Source organism: Eurosta solidaginis, chromosome X (assembly GCF_040869045.1).
Source record: "Eurosta solidaginis isolate ZX-2024a chromosome X, ASM4086904v1, whole genome shotgun sequence".
Taxonomy (NCBI): Eukaryota; Metazoa; Arthropoda; class Insecta; order Diptera; family Tephritidae; genus Eurosta; species Eurosta solidaginis.
Window position 1 is genome coordinate 167706398 of NC_090324.1, and position 22291 is coordinate 167728688.

Here is a 22291-nt window from a genome sequence, read left to right on the forward strand (position 1 = left end):
GTCCTACCAGAATTATGTGAAGCTCCGCTGCTTTCCAATGAAGTTCAACATGCAACATCTTTATGTTCAGAAATTTTTGGTGAGACCTTACATTGCTTCCGCACTGAAATTATGTAAGTTGAAAAAATTTGCTCTGGTCGCAAGGATTAAGAAACTGCTGTATTCAAATCTAAAGATTATTACATATTGGTGCTTTTTAGGAACTGCACTTTCTCCATCAGCCATTTTGAATCAGAGCTGTGAGAAATCCTTACGACAGGTCTGCATGAAAAAATTTTTGATTCTAGGGTGATTTAAATCTATACCTTAAGTCTAGAGAGATTATAGCTTAAATTCACTGCTGGATCCCCAATATTTCACATATTAAGGCTACAACTTATGAAACAGTAGAAAGCTACCACGATAGCATCTGCGCCTCTTTTTATGAATATAGCAAAACTAACTAACGTAGATTAAGATATTTATATTCTGTTTAATATTCTGTAGCTAATTGGGTACATATTTATCTGATTCTTAAGATTCATTATATTATCAAATTATTTAATTTATGCAAATAAGAGAAGTAAATATAAATTTCTTAAACGAAATTTAAGCTAAAATTGAGATATATTGGCCTTATGGCCACCTGACCCTTCGCCCCAGCTCCGGCCGTAGACCGATTCATCAGCTAAAGGGGTTACCGCTGTGCCGCCAGGGTGCACTTCCCCTCAGCCCACGGATCGGCCTACGGAGTTCCGGCTGGTACAACTCCGCGCCCATCCCTGCCGTCGCGCAGGCATGGGACCGGTGCCGTCCAGCTAGCGAGCCATTATTCACTATTTCTTCATTCCTCGCAGGTCCCTCTCGTAACCGCCACTGAGATAGCGGCGGCCTACAAGAACAACCAACAGCATACGCCCATAAGAGCCCCCACTGTTAATCTTCTTTAAAACGTAATATAGCCTAACCTTGGAACCCACACTCCTCCCTGGCTACGCCACTGGCACGCGCTCCGTCGCCCTATTGTTTCCGTCGCCATACCCGCCGTTGCTGGCACCTGCCGTTCGGCTGTGGCTGTCCTGATTCTCCGCTGCTGCTATTGCCTGATCCCCTACCATCTTCCTGCCGGGGAAAAGTCCGACCCCGTCCATCCTCACCTACTCCGTCCGTCGCGCACTGTTACGTCCGGCCATTTCTCTCCAACTACTGTCTTGGTACGGAAAACTGCTGCCCTCCCTATCCTTCAAGACGTGTGTGTGTGTGCATTTGTCATTAGCAGATAAATACTGTGTTGTATTAAGTGGGGGTTTGTAGGACGTCTACTTGGCCCTGGTTTGACTGAGTGCTACCTCAGCCATCGACAAAACCCACCTCATACGCTTTCCATTCCTAAATACAAATTCTCTTTAAACTAGGTGCAGTCGTCCTCTAGAGACATAATGTGTACACCCCTATTGTTTTCCGAATACTACAGACACATTTTTAGACCTTTTATAAAAAAGTAGGAGTGACTTTAAGGCGGGTTCGCCCATTTTCATAGCAAATAGTTGTAGCTATTAAACAAATGTTTATGCCAAATTTCGTTCGGATTTGGAGATTTTCTTCCACTTATGGCATTAAAACTATGTTGGAAAGAGCAACAAAAAAAGAGCCCAATTTCAAAATTTTTTCACTCAGTTTATAAAATTTGGCAAGTGTCTCTGCTAAATTTCAATGTAATATCTTTATCGGCTTTTGCTTTACGGCTTGTGAAATTTCTGGAATTTTTTGGAGTTTATATTTTGCGTTATAAAACCAATCCACCTATCAGATTTCATTAGCTAGCGGTATTAGTTTTTGGATAATCTCATAGTTTCCATTTTTCGAAATTTTTGATCGAAAAAGTGAGTTTGGTTACGTCCGATTTCGCTCATTTTCAATACCAATCTATTCTGGTGTCGTATACTGAATTTGGCACAACTTATGGTGTTAACGGACGGACAGACAGGCGGACATGGCTTGATCAAATTTTTTTTCGATACGGGTGATTGTGATATATGGAAGTCTATATCTATCTAGACTCCTTTATACCTGTACAACCAACCGTTATCCAATCAAAGTTATAATAGCCTGTGTACAAGTACAGCTGGGTATAATAAAATATAATTCTATGATAATTTAATACCTAACCTTTATGTGCCCGGCAATCTACACTTGTAGAATATTTGTTAAAAAGTCAAATAAAATAATAAGTTCGAAAAAATGAACACCCGAATTTTTTAGCAGTTTTTTATTATTTTTTAGGGTCGATAAATGAAAACAAAATTAAATTCATTTAAATTTGCGTCGTGCAAATTTTTAATTCTTTAGGTCCCATATTTTAAGCCTTCTCCGGGCGGCATTTGCAAGTCCTTTGAGTTTTCACCGAGAAGCTTTTCATCTCAGAAATACACTCGGAGTGCTTGCCAAATCACTGTTCCTATGTGAAACAACTTGTTTATTGATTTTTGATGTTGTTTTCGCTCTGGACTTGAACCCACAATCTTCGGTGTGATAGGCGGAGCTCGCTACCAACACACCACTACGGCCGTCAAGTCGATTAAATGCATACAATTACACAGGTCAACAAAACAAATTTTTTTTTGTACATAGGTTTTGCCCTATATATTCGGATTCTATGTTCAATTCTATAAAAAAATTTGCAATTACGAATCAAAAATATTTGGTTTTGTAGAAGTTATAGCGATTTGAAAATTTAGCATTTTTGCTCCAGGCTAATGTAGGTCCTTTCGCGCTATTTCTGTCGATAGAGGGCGGCGGGTAGCTACCTGATGCAGCGATGCATCGAAAAAAGATCTACTTAAAGCACAACATACTCATCTTAAAAAAAAAACAAAAAAATGTGGCTGAGAAACAGTAAAAAGGAGATAAAAGGTCCCAGATACACATGAGTTTAGGTAGATTTGGCAATTCGTTAAGTACATATTAAGAAACTCATCGAAACTTTTACTGACGGATTGGCAGGCCTTGCAATAGCTAGCCAGCTACCTGATAGCGATTTTGTAATTAAAATTTTTTTTAAGAAGCTGTAGTTTCTTGGGTCACTCGTTGTGGGCGACACTATGTTTTTGCATATCACAGAGAAATGATGTCTTCGAGAAGTTTTAAACAAAAGGCTAATTCGTTTTGCTATATATGTGGCGAATATATTAAAAGAAGACAAAAAAATTTGATTGAACTAAAAACACAAGGATTTGCGATACCTACCTAACCTACTTCGGTCTACCTGTTAAAAACCAGGACAAAAAATGGGCTCCACATGTTTCATGTAAATCTTGCAGAAGCATTCTGGAGCGTAAGTTTATTTTCTCTTTTTTATTGTACTGTAACTGAAATTGTTATGAAATGCTTTACGTTTTATTATAGTTTGGTACCAGGGTGAGAAAAGAGCCATGAAGTTCGCAGTGCCGAGGATTGGGAGGGAACCGAGTAATCATGACACTGATTGCTATTTTTGTGTAGCGAAACCACTGAAAGGGAATCGCTTAAGGAAAACAATATATCCGGAACTACCATCGACATCCGCTCCAGTACCACATTCGGAACAAAATCCTGTACCTGATCCACCTGTGTTGGAAAAGCAACTATTCCCTCAAGGCAGCTTTCAAACACCGAGTTCATCTGCATCCGTACATTCCGAATTTGTTCCTCAATTTGTACCAGGAATACCAGATCTCATCAACTCTAAAGATCTCAATGACTTAATAAGAGACTTAAATCTATCAAAAGACAAAGCAGAGTTATTAGCATCGCGGCTTAAACAACGAAATTTACTTACTTCTTATGTTCGAATATATCGGCAAAGAAATCGTCATGAAGAATTTTCTTGTTTCTACAGTAAGGAAGATGGACTCTGTTTTTGCTATGACGTGAAAGATATATTTGAAGCAATTGGTATTCCTTGTAATACAAATGAATGGTCCCTCTTTATCGACAGGTCAACAAAAAGTCTAAAAGCAGTTCAACTACACAATGGGAACAAATTTCCATCTATTCCACTGGCACATTCCATACATCTCAAAGAAAATTATAACAGTATTAAAATGCTATTAACTGCTATCAAATATACGGAATACAAGTGGGAAGTTATTGGAGACTTCAAGATGGTTACTTTTTTTACTCGAATGCAAGGTGGATATACCAAACACTCCTGTTATCTTTGCCTATGGGATAGCAGAAGTGATGCCGCCCACTATCGCCAAAAACATTGGCCTGAACGTACTGAGTATGGAGTGGGGAGATTTAATATTAAACATGAAGCAATTGTCGATCCTGAAAATATATTGATGCCGCCATTGCAGATTAAACTGGGCCTTATTAAACAATTTCTGAAGGCTCTTAATATTGAGTCTAAAGCTTTCAAATATTTGCAGACTTTTTTTCCAAAGCTGTCAGAGGCGAAAATTAAAGCTGGAGTCTTTGTTGGCCCTCAAATAAAAAAAAAAAATTATGAACTGCGATATTTTCCGGGACCTACTTAGCAATGAGGAGAAACTAGCGTGAAAAAGTTTTAAGGCAGTAGTTCATGGCTTTCTTGGAAATCATAGGGATGAAAATTATGATGAGCTGATAACTGGCATGATTACGAATTTTTCCGCCATCGGATGTAGAATGTCGCTAAAGATGCACATGTTACATTCACATCTGGATAAATTCAAAGATAATATGGGAGCTTATTCAGAAGAACACGGGCGAGCGATTCCAACAAGATATAATGGAGTTTGAGAAACGCGGAAATCATGATGGGGGACTATATTTGGGCGTTAAAAAGAGAAAATGTTACCGAATATGGCAGGAAAAGCAGGAAAAAGCATTTTTAAGCATTTAAACTGTATTCTAAAACTAAATTTATAAGAATAAATCTTAAATTGATTTTTACTATACTAGAATAAATCAAATCTATGCCAAATTTTGATGAATTTTCATGTTTTTCGTTTATCTCATTTTTGTCGAACAAAACCAAATCAAAAACTTTTTATGTTCATATTCTTATTTCTGGGTGCAAAAGCAATAAAAAAAATATACGCACGACCCATGTACAAAAATGTTGTTAACCAGTGTTATTCTGCTATTTTTCTGATCCCAGGCTCTTCTTTAACAAAATGGGTGCGTGTACGTAATGGTCTAATCATTTATCTCATTCGTAAATTTAACCCCAGCGGGTTAGGGGATCAGAATATACCCGCGGTAGTTATGCCTGTCGTAAGAGGCAACTAAAATACCAGATTCAAGGGGCTGTGTAGCGCAACCTTTCAGCTTGCCAGCGCAATATATAGCTTCTCCAAACCCAATTGTCAACCTCACCTATCCGCGGCGAATCCTGTTTCACTAACAGACGAGGCTCTGGCGACCCCAAGCTCCTCATGGAACTTGGGGGTAGGGAGGGAGGGAATGGCCTGAAGGTTTAATGTGGTTTAATAAATCGTTCCCGAGATGGTCGGGCTAGCACCTTAATGGATTTGTATCCGGCAAAGGACCATCACATCGATAACCCTCCCCAAAGCCTTCGGGGAGCAACCTTATCGCTACAACAACAACAACGGCATTCGTAAATTTTATGAGTTTGGGACGTATTCACAATATTTTTTATTATTCAATTATTGTAATTTTTACGATGGAAAAACTGAAAGGAATGAAACATACTGGCTGATATTATAGCTGTTTCGACCCCGCCAAAGATCTCTTCAGATATATTTGTATTTTTAAATTAGAAATTATTCAGTTTTCCTGTTTATTGGATTTGTTATTTTTATTTCATTTAATAATAAAGAAGAAAACTTTTATGCATTTTATATATTTTTCCTTTTTTTATTTAAAAAAATTTATAGGTATTACATTGACAGGGAAAATCCTATGGTAAAAAAAGGAATTGGTAACTCCCGAGTGCTTTAAACATCGCTATAATTTATCTTGTCTTTATACCGTATCCCCGAGATATTGCAGCATTGGCTCAACTTCAGCTAACTCACAATCCTAAAATTTGCTATTGTCTCATTATTAAATTATATTTTCTCATTATCAATTTATATATTCCATTATCAACTTATGGCTTCTCAATATGAAGTAACATTTCTCCCTATAAATTTTTGTTTTCTCAATAAGAAGTTACGCTTCTCATTATCAATTTTTATTTTCTCATTATCAAGTTGGATTTCCCATTACACTGCTCTACAAAATTAAACTTTTTGCATTACCCTGGATCACCACTATTTTTTTTTATTTGCTATAGTCTTCTTATTATAAAAATGGTCGAAATTAAAATTCTATGGATACGTTTTTGTTGTTTTTTTTTTTTTGTTTTCTAAGATTTGCCTTTTTTGAAAAGGGAGATCCATTGATTTTATAATATCTCTGGAAAGGGTTGTCCGATTTTGTTGGAGAAAACAGCATATAATAGAAAATGAAATTACCTTAAAATTGTTTAAATACCATTTTTTTTTAATAATTATTGGTTTCAGAGTTATTTGCATCGCATTGTAAAAAAATCGATTTTTTGTATTAAAAATTTCCATTTTTTTTTTTCTTCTTTAATTCGTAAAAAATCGAAAGGGACAAAAACTTACAACTTTTATTAGATGATCGTAAAACTGTGAACATTCCAAATAAGGCAAGCTTTATTTCATGAAAATCCATGGATAAACGGTAATATTAACATTTAAGTGAATGAAGGGAAAATACGAATTTTTAATATTTTTGTTTATTTAGCTATTTAAGATACCTTTATTAAAGAAATTCTACAAAATTCAGTACTTGAAATATTTAAAAATAGTTTCTACTTTTTGCTTGTCTACTGTAATTTTCTGAATTTGATTCTCGTATAAGAAACCAATTATAATCCCCCATCATATTTTCGTTCCAGAATCCTTGATAACCCTCCTCCATTGACTTAAGTTGTTGGTGAAATTGTTCTCCATGCTCGTCACTGACATCACCAAGATTTTAAGGAAAAAAATCCAAATGGGAGTGTAAGAAATGCATTTTTAGAGATATATTTGCACCTGAAATTATATGTATATGTAATTTAGAGGTTACAATTATGATGAATATACAAAAATCTTATCATATCCCTACTTACCGATTTTCGAATAGTTGGTTAGTAAATCAGAAATGATTTCCTTATAATTTGGACCCCGATCAGACTAAATGAGTTCCAAGCAGCATTTTCATCGGGTGATGGCAACGTCTCGAATGTTAGCTCTGTAGCAGTTTTTGGATTTGTGGACCATCAAAAACACCTTCAGAAATTTTTGAGGTGGATAATTTTGGAAATATTGTTTGAATATAATGGAATTGTTTAGCGCCTTAACAAAATTCTTGACTAATCCAAGCTTGTTGTGTAATGGCGGAAAAATCACGTTCTCCTTTTTTATTAGAGCAGCATATTTTATATTGTGTGTGCCTACTTCGTGATTGGTTCTTGCTGGCCAGTCCTTCCTTACATAATGTGCGCTTCGATCTCGGCTATCCCAAAGGCAAAGAAAACAACAATGTTTTGTGTAACCACCTTGTAGTCCAGTTAGTAAAGCTACCACTTTCTATTCGCAACATATTTTCCAATCGTGTTTTTCATAATGAATATATTTTAAAAGTTTGGACATGGTTTCATAAGTCTCCTTCATATTTACGGCGTGTGCGAAAGTTCATATGCTATGGGAAATGGCTTGTGCAGGCTGGGATGTTCAGTAGGTAGGTATAACAGTTTCTATGACGGAGTGATAATTTGATTTTTTTGTTTTTATGATTTAAGCATTCTAAGAACATCGCAATAAATGCCTCAAGGAAAAAGTTGTATGTATTTGATAACAAATATATATGACCATACTTCTTTCTTACGAAAATCCGCGTTGGCAACTTAAATTATCCATACAGTATGAGACATTTTTTCTTATGATCTGCGTTTTGCCTTAAGAAAAATTGACGGGGAAAATTTTCTTGAGTGTCATTATGGAGTTTTACCATTTCTTGCAATGCCCATAGTAAGCTTTAAAAAGACAAAGTTGCGCAAAATGTCATACCTAAATAATTTGTTTGTCAAAAATAATAATAGGCTTGATATGCAAAATTTTCGCTAAATTGGGTATTTTCACTTTATTGTCAATAAAACCAACATTTATTCATGTATTTTCACGAAATAAGGTTTCAATTATTTATAATATTTAAAGTTTTAAGACCGTGAAATAAAAATGGTAAGTTTTTAAACCTTTCCATTTTACATGAATCTTTGAAAAATAAAAAAATGTTCAAAAAAAGGCATATATTTAAAGCGATACGAGCAATCGCCGGTTAACTCATATAAAAAAAATGTTCGATTTTGCAAAAAAAAAAAAAAAATTTTATTTTTATGTCAATAACTCCACAACCGTCGATCATATAAAGAAATTTTCTTATTAAGACTTGAAGAAAATTTTGCGGTGAATCCACTGGTGTTTCTCTCAGCGAAGTTAGATAAGTAATTTCCAAGATATGATAAACTGAATGGAAAGACTTCTGTGAAAATTCGTGATTTTAGAAAAAGAAAAAAAAAAATCGTATCCATAGAATTTTAAATTTTGGGTGTTTTTGTACTTAGGGGGCCATAATACATCGAAATTAAATAGTTAGACTTGAAAGTAATTTCTCGTGTTGACTAGTGTTATCAGTTAGCATTTGCCCAATATTAAGCAATATTTCTCAATACTCAATACAAAGTGATATTTTCTCATTATAAACTTGAAAAGGTGTAGTTCAGTGTATGTATGAGTAGGAAAAACTTGTTTACGTGGTCAAAAACCAAATACTTATGTGACTGATGTCTATTTATAATACATTCATATACATATGTATATAAACCCTTATTATTTGATTTCTTTTTAAGAGTTCAATTGAACAATGGCTATCAGTTTTTGGAGTTTCATCTGCAATAGCAATCTTATCGTATGTATTTTTTCAAATCTATGGTACAGCGGAGGTACAAATTTGGAACTTTCCACCACCGCGCACTGATAGCTCTGCTGAGGAAAGCCAAATACTGAAAAGAAAGGATGAGGATGCTATGCCGAAACACTTACTATAGACATATTTGTTTCCATATGTACTTAACAAAATATATCTGCTGACTTTCTTCTAATTTTGGATGTCCAAACATATCCCCCATTTTGATTCACAACTGGATTTAGTTGTGTTGTAAGGGTAACAACATAACTCAACAAATTTTTTTTGATAATAATTATTTTTAATAATAATTAAAGCGGCATTGCGGGTGGGCGTTTGCGGGATATAGCATCTTCCCTTGAACTTCAGATCTGTGTGTTGTAGTCACTCTATATACCTATATATTCGGATTCTATGTTCAATTCTATAAAAAAAAGTTGCAATTACGAATCAAAAATATTTGGTTTTGTAGAAGTTATAGCGATTTGAAAATTTAGCATTTTTGCACCAGGCTAATGTAGGTCCTTTCGCGCTATTTCTGTCGATAGAGGGCGGCGGGTAGCTACCTGATGCAGCGATGCATCGAAAAAAGATCTACTTAAAGCACAACATACTCATCTTAAAAAAAAAAAACAAACAAATGTGGATGAGAAACAGTAAAAAGGAGATAAAAGGTCCCAGATACACATGAGTTTAGGTAGATTTGGCAATTCGTTAAGTACATATTAAGAAACTCATCGAAACTTTTACTGACGGATTGGCAGGCCTTGCAATAGCTAGCCAGCTACCTGATAGCGTTTTTGTAATTAACATTTTTTTTAAGAAGCTGTAGTTTCTTGGGTCACTCGTTTTGCATATCACAGAGGAATGATGTCTTCGAGAAGTTTTAAACAAGCGGCTAATTCGTTTTGCTATATATGTGGCGAATGTATTAAAAGAAGACAAAAAAATTTGATTTAACTAAAAACACAAGGATTTGCGAGACCTACCTAACCTACTTCGGTCTACCTGTTAAAAACCAGGACAAAAAATGGGCTCCACATGCTTCATGTAACTCTTGCAGAAGCATTCTGGAGCGTAAGTTTATTTTCTCTTTTTTATTGTACTGTAACTGAAATTGTTATGAAATGCTATACGTTTTATTATATTTTGGTACCAGGGTGAGAAAAGAGCCATGAAGTTCGCAGTGCCGAGGATTGGGAGGGAACCGAGTAATCATGACACTGATTGCTATTTTTGTGAAGCGAAACCACTGAAAGGGAAACGCTTAAGGAAAACAATATATCCGGAACTACCATTGACATCCGCTCCAGTACCACATTCGGAACAAAATCCTGTACCTGATCCACCTGTGTTGGAAAAGCAACTATTCCCTTAAGGCAGCTTTCAAACACCGAGTTCATCTGCATCCGTACATTCCGAATTTGTTCCTCAATTTGTACCAGGAATACCAGATCTAATCAACTCTAAAGATCTCAATGACTTAATAAGAGACTTAAATCTATCAAAAGACAAAGCAGAGTTATTAGCATCGCGGCTTAAACAACGAAATTTACTTACTTCTGATGTTCGAATGTATCGGCAAAGAAATCGTCATGAAGAATTTTCTTGTTTCTACAGTAAGGAAGATGGACTCTGTTTTTGCTATGACGTGAAAGATTTATTTGAAGCAATTGGTATTCCTTGTAATACAAATGAATGGCGCCTCTTTATCGACAGGTCAACAAAAAGTCTAAAAGCAGTTCAACTACACAATGGGAACAAATTTCCATCTATTCCACTGGCACATTCCATACATCTCAAAGAAAATTATGACAGTATTAAAATGCTATTAACTGCTATCAAATATACGGAATACAAGTGGGAAGTTATTGGAGACTTCAAGATGGTTAGTTTTTTTACTCGAATGCAAGGTGGATATACCAAACACTCCTGTTATCTTTGCCTATGGGATAGCAGAAGTGATGCCGCCCACTATCGCCAAAAACATTGGCCTGAACGTACTGAGTATGGAGTGGGGAGATTTAATATTAAACATGAAGCAATTGTCGATCCTAAAAATATATTGATGCCGCCATTGCAGATTAAATTGGGCCTTATTAAACAATTTCTGAAGGCTCTTAATATTGAGTCTAAAGCTTTCAAATATTTGCAGACTTTTTTTCCAAAGCTGTCAGAGGCGAAAATTAAAGCTGGAGTCTTTGTTGGCCCTCAAATAAAAAAAAAAATTATGAACTGCGATATTTTCCGGGACCTACTTAGCAATGAGGAGAAACTAGCGTGAAAAAGTTTTAAGGCAGTAGTTCATGGCTTTCTTGGAAATCATAGGGATGAAAATTATGATGAGCTGATAACTGGCATGATTACGAATTTTTCCGCCATCGGATGTAGAATGTCGCTAAAGATGCATATGTTACATTCACATCCGGATAAATTCAAAGATAATATGGGAGCTTATTCAGAAGAACACGGGCGAGCGATTCCAACAAGATATAATGGAGTTTGAGAAACGCTACCAAGTCTAGTATACGGAAAGCATGATGGGGGACTATATTTGGGCGTTAAAAAGAGAAAATGTTACCGAATATGGCAAGAAAAGCAGGAAAAAGCATTTTTAAACATTTAAACTGTATTCTAAAACTAAATTTATAAGAATAAATCTTAAATTGATTTTTACTATACTAGAATAAATCAAATCTATGCCAAATTTTGATGAATTTTCATGTTTTTCGTTTATCTCATTTTTTTCGAACAAAACCAAATCAAAAACTTTTTATGTTCATATTCTTATTTCTGGGTGCAAAAGCAATAAAAAAAATATACGCACGACCCATGTACAAAAATGTTGTTAACCAGTGTTATTCTGTTATTTTTCTGATCCCAGGCTCTTCTTTAACAAAATGGGTGCGTGTACGTAATGTTCTAATCATTTACCTCATTCGTAAATTTAACCCCAGCGGGTTAGGGGATCAGAATATACCCGTGGTAGTTATGCCTGTCGTAAGAGGCAACTAAAATACCAGATTCAAGGGGCTGTGTAGCGCAACCTTTCAGCTTGCCAGCGCAATATATAGCTTCTCCAAACCCAATTGTCAACCTCACCTATCCGCGGCGAATCCTGTTTCACTAACAGACGAGGCTCTGGCGACCCCAAGCTCCTCATGGAACTTGGGGGTAGGGAGGGAGGGAATGGCCTGAAGGTTTAATGTGGTTTAATAAATCGTTCCCGAGATGGTCGGACTAGCATCTTAATGGTGCTATGGTACCGGAGCGTACCGGATTTGTATCCGGCAAAGGACCATCACATCGATAACACTCCCCAAAGCCTTCGGGGAGCAACCTTATCGCTACAACAACAACAACGACATTCGTAAATTTAATGAATTTGGGATGTATTCACAATATTTTTTATTATTCAATTATTGTAATTTTTACGATGGAAAAACTGAAAGGAATGAAACATACTGGCTGATATTATAGCTGTTTCGACCCCGCCAAAGATCTCTTCAGATATATTTGTATTTCTAAATTAGAAATTATTCAGTTTTCCTGTTTATTGGATTTGTTATTTTTATTTCATTTAATAATAAAGAAGAAAACTTTTATGCATTTTATATATTTTTCCTTTTTTTATTTTAAAAAATGTATAGGTATTACATTGACAGGGAAAATCCTATGGTAAAAAAAGGAATTGGTAACTCCCGAGTGCTTTAAACATCGCTATAATTTATCTTGTCTTTATACCATATCCCCGAGATATTGCAGCATTGGCTCAACTTCAGCTAACTCACAATCCTAAAATTTGCTATTGTCTCATTATTAAATTATATTTTCTCATTATCAATTTATATATTCCATTATCAACTTATGGCTTCTCAATATGAAGTAACATGTCTCCCTATAAATTTTTGTTTTCTCAATAAGAAGTTACGCTTCTCATTATCAATTTTTATTTTCTCATTATCAAGTTGGATTTCCCATTACACTGCTCTACAAAATTAAACTTTTTACATTACCCTGGATCACCACTATTTTTTTTTATTTGCTATAGTTCCCTTATTATAAAAATAGTCGAAATTTAAAATTCTATGGATACGTTTTTGTTGTTTTTTTTTTTTTTTTGAAAAGGGAGATCCATTGATTTTATAATATCTCTGGAAAAGGTTGCCCGATTTTGTTGGAGAAAACAGCATATAATAGAAAATGAAATTACCTTAAAATTGTTTAAATACCATTTTTTTTAATAATTATTGGTTTCAGAGTTATTTGCATCGCATTGTAAAAAAATCGATTTTTTGTATTAAAAATTTCCATTTTTTTTTCTTCTTTAATTCGTAAAAAATCGAAAGGGACAAAAACTTACAACTTTTATTAGATGATCGTAAAACTGTGAACATTCCAAATAAGGCAAGCTTTATTTCATGAAAATCCATGGATAAACGGTAATATTAACAATTAAGTGAATGAAGGAAAATACGAATTTTTAATATTTTTGTTTATTTAGCTATTTAAGATACCTTTATTAAAGAAATTCTACAAAATTCAGTACTTGAAATATTTAAAAATAGTTTCTAATTTTTGCTTGTCTACTGTAATTTTCTGAATTTGATTCTCGTATAAGAAACCAATTATAATCCCCCATCATATTTTCGTTCCAGAATCCTTGATAACCCTCCTCCATTGACTTAAGTTGTTGGTGAAATTGTTCTCCATGCTCGTCACTGACATCACCAAGATTTTAAGGAAAAAAATCCAAATGGGAGTGTAAGAAATGCATTTTTAGAGACATATTTGCACCTGAAATTATATGTATATGTAATTTAGAGGTTACAATTATGATGAATATACAAAAATCTTATCATATCCCTACTTACCGATTTTCGAATAGTTGGTTAGTAAATCAGAAATGATTTCCTTATAATTTGGACCCCGATCAGACTAAATGATTTCCAAGCAGCCTTTTCATCGGGTGATGGCAACGTCTCGAATGTTAGCTCTGTAGCAGTTTTTGGATTTGTGGACCATCAAAAACACCTTCAGAAATTTTTGAAGTGGATCATTTTGGAAATATTGTTTGAATATAATGGAATTGTTTAACGCCTTAACAAAATTCTTGACTAATCCAAGCTTGTTGTGTAATGGCGGAAAAATCACGTTCTCCTTTTTTATTAGAGCAGCATATTTTATATTGTGTGTGCCTACTTCGTGATTGGTTCTTGCTGGCCAGTCCTTCCTTACATGGCTTGTGCAGGCTGGGATGTTCAGTAGGTAGGTATAACAGTTTCTATGACGGAGTGATAATTTGATTTTTTTGTTTTTATGATTTAAGCATTTTAAGAACATCGCAATAAATGCCTCAAGGAAAAAGTTGTATATATTTGATAACAAATATATATGACCATACTTCTTTCTTACGAAAATCCGCGTTGGCAACTTAAATTTTCCATACAGTATGAGACATTTTTTCTTATGATCTGCGTTTTGCCTTAAGAAAAATTGACGGGGAAAATTTTCTTGAGTGTCATTATGGAGTTTTCTCATTTCTTGCAATGCCCGTAGTAAGCTTTAAAAAGACAAAGTTGCGCAAAATGTCATACCTAAATAATTTGTTTGTCAAAAATAATAATAGGCTTGATATGCAAAATTTTCGCTAAATTGGGTATTTTCACTTTATTGTCAATAAAACCAACATTTATTCATGTATTTTCACGAAATAAGGTTTCAATTATTTATAATATTTAAAGTTTTAAGACCGTGAAATAAAAATGGTAAGTTTTTAAACCTTTCCATTTTACATGAATCTTTGAAAAATAAAAAAATGTTCAAAAAAAGGCATATATTTAAAGCGATACGGGCAATCGCCGGTTAACTCATATAAAAAAAATGTTCGATTTTGCAAAAAAAAAAAAAAAAATTTATTTTTATGTCAATAACTCCACAACCGTCGATCTTACTTACTTACTTAATTGGCGCTTAACCGTCTAAACGGTTATGGCCGTCCAACAAGGCGCGCCAGTCGCTCCTTCGCTCCGCCAACCGGCGCCAATTGGTCACACCAAGGGAGTTTAAATCGTTTTCACCTGGTCCTTCCAACGGAGGGGGGGCCGCCCTCTACCTCTGCTTCCATAGGCGGGTTCCGATAGAAACACTTTCTTGGCCGGAGCATCATCTTTCATTCGCATAACATGGCCTAGCCAGCGCAGCCGCTGCGTTTTAATTCGCTGGACTATGTTGATGTCTGCGTATAGCTCGTACAGCTCATCATTAAATCTTCTTCGGTACTCGCCATCGCCAACGCGTAGAGGTCCATAAATCTTTCGAAGAACTTTTCTCTCGAACACTCCCAAAGCCGCTTCATCTGCTGTTGTCATGATCCATGCTTCTGCCCCATATAGCAGGACGGGTACGATAAGTGACTTGTAGAGTATGATTTTCGTTCGCCGAGAGAGGACTTTACTTTTCAATTGCCTACCTAGTCCAAAGTAGCATTTATTGGCAAGATTGATTCTTCGCTGGATTTCAGTGCTGATGTTGTTGCTAGTGTTGATGCTGGTTCCCAAATAAACGAAGTCTTTTACTATTTCGAAATTATGGCTGCCAACAGTAGCGTGGTTGCCAAGGCGCATATGCGCTGACTCTTTGCTCGATGACAGCAGGTACTTCGTTTTGTCCTCATTCACCATCAAACCCATCTTTACCGCTTCTTTTTCCAGCTTGGAGTAAGCAAAACTAACAGCGCGGGTGTTTAGGCCGATGATATCAATGTCTTCAGCATATGCCAGTAATTGCACGCTTTTATAGTATATTGTTCCAGTGCGGTTAAGTTCTAAAGCTAGTATAATTTTCTCCAGCATCAAATTAAAGAAATAGCATGATAGGGGTTCACCCTGTCTGAAACCACGTTTAGTTTCGAACGGATCGGAGAGGTCCTTCCCAATTCTGACTGAGCTGATGGTGTTGCTCAACGTCATTTTGCACAGCCGTATAAGTTTTGCGGGGAAACCAAATTCAGACATAGCGGCATATAGGCAGCTCCTTTTCGTGCTGTCGAAGGCGGCTTTAAAGTCGACGAAGAGGTGATGTGTGTCGATTCTCTTTTCACGGGTTTTTTCCAAGATTTGGCGCATTGTGAAAATCTGGTCGATGGTAGATTTACCAGGTCTGAAGCCGCACTGATAAGGTCCAATCAGCCGGTTCACGGTGGGCTTCAATCTTTCGCACAATACACTTGAAAGGACCTTATATGCGATATTAAGAAGGCTGATTCCACGATAGTTGGTGCATTTTGCAGTATCCCCCTTCTTGTGGACTGGGCAAAGAACACTTAGATTCCAACCGTCGGGCATGCTTTCGTCCGCCCATATTTTGCTAAGAAGCTGCTGCATGCGCCTTACCAACTCCTCGCCGCCGAACTTGAATAGCTCCGCAGGCAATCCATCAGCGCCCACGGCCTTGTTGTTTTTCAATCTGGTTATTGCTGTTCTAACTTCGTCATAATCGGGCGGGGGGACATATATTCCATCATCATCGATTGCGGGGTCGGGTTCTTCATCTCTGCGCGGTGAATTGCTGCCTCCATTTAGGAGAGCAGAGAAGTGTTTCCTCCATAATCTAAGCACTCTCTGGACATCAGTTACAAGGTCGCCGTTTTCATTCCTACAGGAGTTTGCCCCGGTCTTAAAACCTCCCGTCTGTCGCCGTATTTTTTGGTAGAATTTTCGGGCGTTATTCCTGGTGGCTAGCAGCTCAAGCTCCTCGCACTCACGCCTTTCTGCTTCTGCTTTTTTCTTCCTGAAAAGGCGTCTCGCTTCCCTTTTCAACTCCCGATAGCGTTCACACACTCCTCTTGTCGCGCTCGCTTTTAACGTAGCCCTGTAGGCAGCGTCTTTTCTTTCGGTTGCAACGCGGCATTCTTCATCATACCAGTTGTTTTTTCGTGGCCGCCGGTAACCAATTTCTTCCTCGGCGGCAGTATGAAGTGCTTTGGAGATATGCTCCCACTGCTCCTGTATTCCTTCAGGATGAGTTGTGCCCTCAGAGAGCAGGTGTTAGAGTCGAGTTGCGAAATCGTTGGCAGTCTGTTGTGATTGAAGCTTTTCGACGTCTAGCTTTCCTTGTGTCGATCATATAAAGAAATTTTCTTATTAAGACTTGAAGAAAATTTTGCGGTGAATCCACTGGTGTTTCTCTCAGCGAAGTTAGATAAGTAATTTCCAAGATATGATAAAATGAATGGAAAGACCTCTGTGAAAATTCGTGATTTTAGAAAAAGAAAAAAAAAATCGTATCCATAGAATTTTAAATTTTTGGTGTTTTTGTACTTAGGGGGCCATAATACATCGAAATTAAATATTTAGACTTGAAAGTAATTTCTCGTGTTGACTAGTGTTATCAGTTAGCATTTGCTCAATATTAAGCAATATTTCTCAATACTCAATACAAAGTTATATTTTCTCATTATAAACTTGAAAAGGTGTAGTTCAGTGTATGTATGAGTAGGAAAAACTTGTTTACGTGGTCAAAAACCAAATACTTATGTGACTGATGTCTATTTATAATACATTCATATACATATGTATATAAACCCTTATTATTTGATTTCTTTTTAAGAGTTCAATTGAACAATGGCGATCAGTTTTTGGAGTTTCATCTGCAATAGCAATCTTATCGTATGGATTTTTTCAAATCTATGGTACAGCGGAGGTACAAATTTGGAACTTTCCACCACCGCGCACTGATAGCTCTGCTGAGGAAAGCCAAATACTGAAAAGAAAGGATGAGGATGCTATGCCGAAACACTTACTATAGACATATTTGTTTCCATATGTACTTAACAAAATATATCTGCTGACTTTCTTCTAATTTTGGATGTCCAAACATATCCCCCATTTTGATTCACAACTGGATTTAGTTGTGTTGTAAGGGTAACAACATAACTCAACACATTTTTTTTGATAATAATTATTTTTAATAATAATTAAAGCGGCATTGCGGATAAATGACTTGTAGAGCATGAATTTCATTTTTCGAGAGAGGACTTTACTTTTCACTTGCCCACCTATTTCAAAGAAGCATTTATTGGCAATCGTAATTATTCCCTGCATTTCAAAGGTCATGTTGTTTTTTGTGTTAATGCTGTTGTTTACAAATACTCGAGGTTTTTTACTATATCGGCATTAAGATTGCCATCAGTGGCATGGTTTCCAACGCGCGATTTTGCAGATATTGTCCCTATCCACCATCAAACCCATCTTTTACTCCTGCTTTTCCAGTGGAGTATGTAGGACTTACGCGCGGGTGTTCAGGCCAATGATATTAATGCTGTCAGCATACGCCAGTAATAGCACTCTTTTATAGAATATTATTCCAGAGAGGATAAGCTTTGCATCTAGTGCTATTTTCTCACAGTCTGAAGCCTCGTTTAGTTTAAGATTTGCGGGAAACCAAGTTCATATATAGCGACATATAGGCAGCTTTTTTGGAGCTGCCGAAGGAGGTTTTAAAATCGACGAGGAGGTTAATGTGAAAATTTTTTTGGCGGGTTTTTCCAAGATTTGGCGCATTGCAAAAATCTGGGCGATGGCAGACTTTCCAGGTCTGAAGCCGTACTGATAATGTCCAATTAGCCGATTCACGGCGGATTTCAATCTCGCGCACAATGCACTTGACAGGACTTTATATGCGATATTAGGAAGGCTGATTTAGCGAATTTTGGCGAAGTTTGCATGACCCCTTTCATGTGGACTGGGCAAAGTACACTTAGACTAAAATCATTGGTCATAGACTCGTCCGAACATATTTTGCAAGGATTCTGATGCATGCACCTTACCAACTCCTCGCCGCCGTATTTGAATCTCCGGATGATGGGCGGAGAAACATTAATACCATCATCATCGCGTTCATCATCCCTGGGTGGTACATCGCTCTCTCCATTTGGGGGCAGATCAGTGTTCCCTCCGTAATCGATGTACTCTCTGGACATCGGTTACAAGGTCACCATTTTCGTTCTTACAGGAGTAAAACCTTCCATCTGTCTCTGAATTTTTTATTGAAATTTACGGTTAGTCCTGGTGGCTATCATGTCAAGCTCTTCACACTCATGCCTTACTGTCTCAGTTTTTTTTTCTGTAAAGGTGTCTCGCTTCCCTTTTCAACTCCCGGTAGCGCTCACAAACCCTTCTTCTTGCGCTCGCTTATGACGTATGCCTGTAGGAAGTGTCTTTTGTTTTGGTTGCAACGCGTCGTTTTTCGTCGAAGCAAAGAGTTCTTCTACGGCGTTAAAGTAGTTAAGTATGATTGATGTTTTGACGGGGAAGTTCTTTACTTTTCAGATGCGAGTTCCATCCAGAACAATTTGGCAAAAGGTTTATAACTTCCTATGAGGCACCTATCTTCCTTCTTTACGTCACGATAGTGTTGCAATATACCACACATTGCTGCGCCGTGTGCAGCGCGGCCCTCTAGACATCGTTCTTTTGCCCGAGTGTGAGCAATGTTCTTCATCGCAATAGAGCTGCTCTACGTAATTAGATAGCAACGTGCTTCCACTGCTCGGCTAAATCGTCAGGTCGAAAACTGCACTCAGTGAGCAGGTGTGAGGGACTTATCAGATGTCTGCCTACTCCACGGAAAACTTTTCCTGTATCACTGAATTCTCTTTATTTGCTGCACAGATAAGTGTTCGTATATTGGATGCCGAGTAATTCCAGCCAATCCACTGGAGCTATGTTTGCTTATCATGACGTGATCGATTTGGTTTCGTGTACTTAAATCAAGAGAGATACAAGTTGCTTGGTGTACAAGGTACTTGGTGTTGCAGAAGACCATGTTTAGAGCCGCTGGGAAGCAAATCAGTCTCAACCCGTTGTAAAAGATGCCTTATTGCCTACAATGGTGTTGAAGTCACCAAGCATAGTTTTTCTGGTTAGATTTTAAGGGATTTAGGCAATTCTATGAGGACGTTGTCATACTTCTTAATTTCTTTTTTACCTAGTCCAAATAACATACTTTGCTTTAATAATAGGCATTGAAATAACGAAAAGCAGTTGCTGAATTAAAAGAGCTTAAGCTGATTGTAGATAATAATATTGTCGACAAAATATCGAACTCAACTAAACTAAAACGGTTGAGCTTTAAATCATAAAGCGATTTTGAAGATTACAACGCAACAATAAATTCAGTTGTGATTCATAATAGGGGCAACAATAAGTATAAAATATAAGCTACTAATATTTTAAATTTAGATATATATTTACATATACTATCATCAAATAAAATGTTAAGTAATTATTTAACTGAATACGGATTCAGTTAAGAGTAACAGCAGAATCGTTTGTTATTTAAAGCGAACATCCCCACATTTCCTAAATAATTACTTGCTATCACAATAGTTGTAATTCTTTGCAAGCAAATTGGAAGAGAACAATCAAGTGTCTTAATTTCAACTATTTTGTATTAACATTCAGTTACAACACTATTGCTATCTACCAAAGCATCTGACATAAAATAGTTATAACAGTTGTGGGTGAAAAACCAAAACCAAACACGGAATTTCGGCGCTTCCCCAATCAGCATGTTCTATGCATTCTCATTTAATGTTAATTTGTTGCGTCCCTCCCACAAATTTTCGTCCTCCCAGTAGATCCTTGCAGCGGGACTGTGATATATTCTTCTACTCCGGGAAGGTATTGAGCCCAATCCAGGTCCAAAACCTGATCCTGGTCCAGAGAAATTTTTTAGGCTGCGTGTCCCAGAAACGAACCTTTTTTGTGCGGTCACACACTTGCTAATGTGATACGTGCAAAACATTGTTGCGTCGCAGGGGTATTCAGTGCTAGATTATAATATCCGCCGACCCCGTAACTTTTTTTTTGTGGTACGTTGCTGTTCACGACCAAGGTCGTCCCATAGTCTGTGCCTAAGCGCCTCCCCCCACGACCTTCGAGAAGCTCCGTTGTTCAGCAAGCAACTGAAATTACCCGCTGCTATTACGCCCTACGGTGCCACCAGCTAACACGGCCGCTCCAACCATAACAACAATGTCCGTTGCTGGGAGCACTAGCCCCCACCCCCGTATTTTCAGCATCTTTCCAAAACTAGCACTCGAGTAGGCCACGAAAAAAAAAATATTATTCCCATTTGAATGGGAAAAAGCATTTAAAGAATTGTTACCACTCTGCCGATGAAGGTTGTTACATGGCTGACTGTTTGGTTGGTGAGGAGCGGCGGCAAGCAGGTATGCTTGCGGGCCCAGGCTAGCTCGTCGTCATGGGCGGGGTACTGCACCACCGACTTCACCCGCAGCCACATGAACAAAAAAGGTTCATACCTGCAATTGTGGAAAAAAACTGGAAAAGCTGTAAGAGAAAGAAATATACGTGAGGGGAGAATATTACCAAGGGGGGAAGCATAGGGGAGGGAAAAGATGGAGGCCTGTCCTGTCAGGTGGAGTCTTCCACGCTACTGCAATTCAACTTGCACCGCACCGTGGGCACTGTGCTGACTCCTATCGACTAGTGACCCCAAACCTGACATTTGTCTGTCCGTCCTCATTCAGCTATTTCCCTACTACTCACCCTTACCTAACCTTGCCACGCATAAGCGCAGCACCAACACCAAATCTAAAGCTTTAGCCCTGCATTATGAAAAGATCTAAAATTTTCATCCATACTTTCAAGAAAATCCTAAGTTTTAAATTAAACTACGCCCTAACACTAATTACACGTTTTCAATTCGAACGAAATTTATATTCGCAAAAAAACTTAACAATAGTAAAAATAATGCCCCAAAAATATACCAAATTAATCAATTCACAACAATTGTTTTTCTTCAATTTACGGCCAACCCTAATGTCTTACTAGCTAATCGGAAAACTTATGGATACAATTCAAACGTAATAAAAGAAATTCCTTGCGCTACAAAAAAAAAAAAAAACAATAAAGCTAAAGCGCTAATCCTTGACCTATCTCAATAACTGATGCAATTAAGAACGATGAAAAAGAAGAACGATAAACAATCAGTTTGGCATAAGACAAAATGAGATGGTCGGGCTAGCACCTTAATGGTGCTATGGTACCGGAGCGTACCGGATTTGTATCCGGCAAAGGACCATCACATCGATAACACTCTCCAAAGCCTTCGGGGAGCAACCTTATCGCTACAACAACAACAACAACATGCCTGCATGTAGATACGTATGTGCATAAAATTATGTAGGCAAATATATTATTGCTCTTTGTCAATTCCTTTTCTTTTAAATTTTTTTAGTATAAATTAGGAATTGCAAGTCAATATGTGTGCATACCAGTATATATACTCAAATAAAATAATATAAGTTTTACTCACTCCATGTCACTCAATGTGT

At 37.0% G+C, this 22291-nt stretch overlaps 1 protein-coding gene across 1 annotated transcript in view; it reads left to right on the forward strand.

The window, feature by feature from the left end:
• MFS17 (Major Facilitator Superfamily Transporter 17) overlaps positions 1-20249 on the forward strand; it is a 429249-nt gene extending 409000 nt beyond the window's left edge. The window contains exon 3 of the mRNA XM_067758135.1: positions 17539-20249. Coding sequence (XP_067614236.1) covers positions 17539-17736 — 198 coding nt within the window. The 3' untranslated portion in view covers positions 17737-20249. The remainder of the gene's footprint in view (positions 1-17538) is intronic.
• The last annotated feature ends 2042 nt before the right edge of the window (positions 20250-22291 follow it).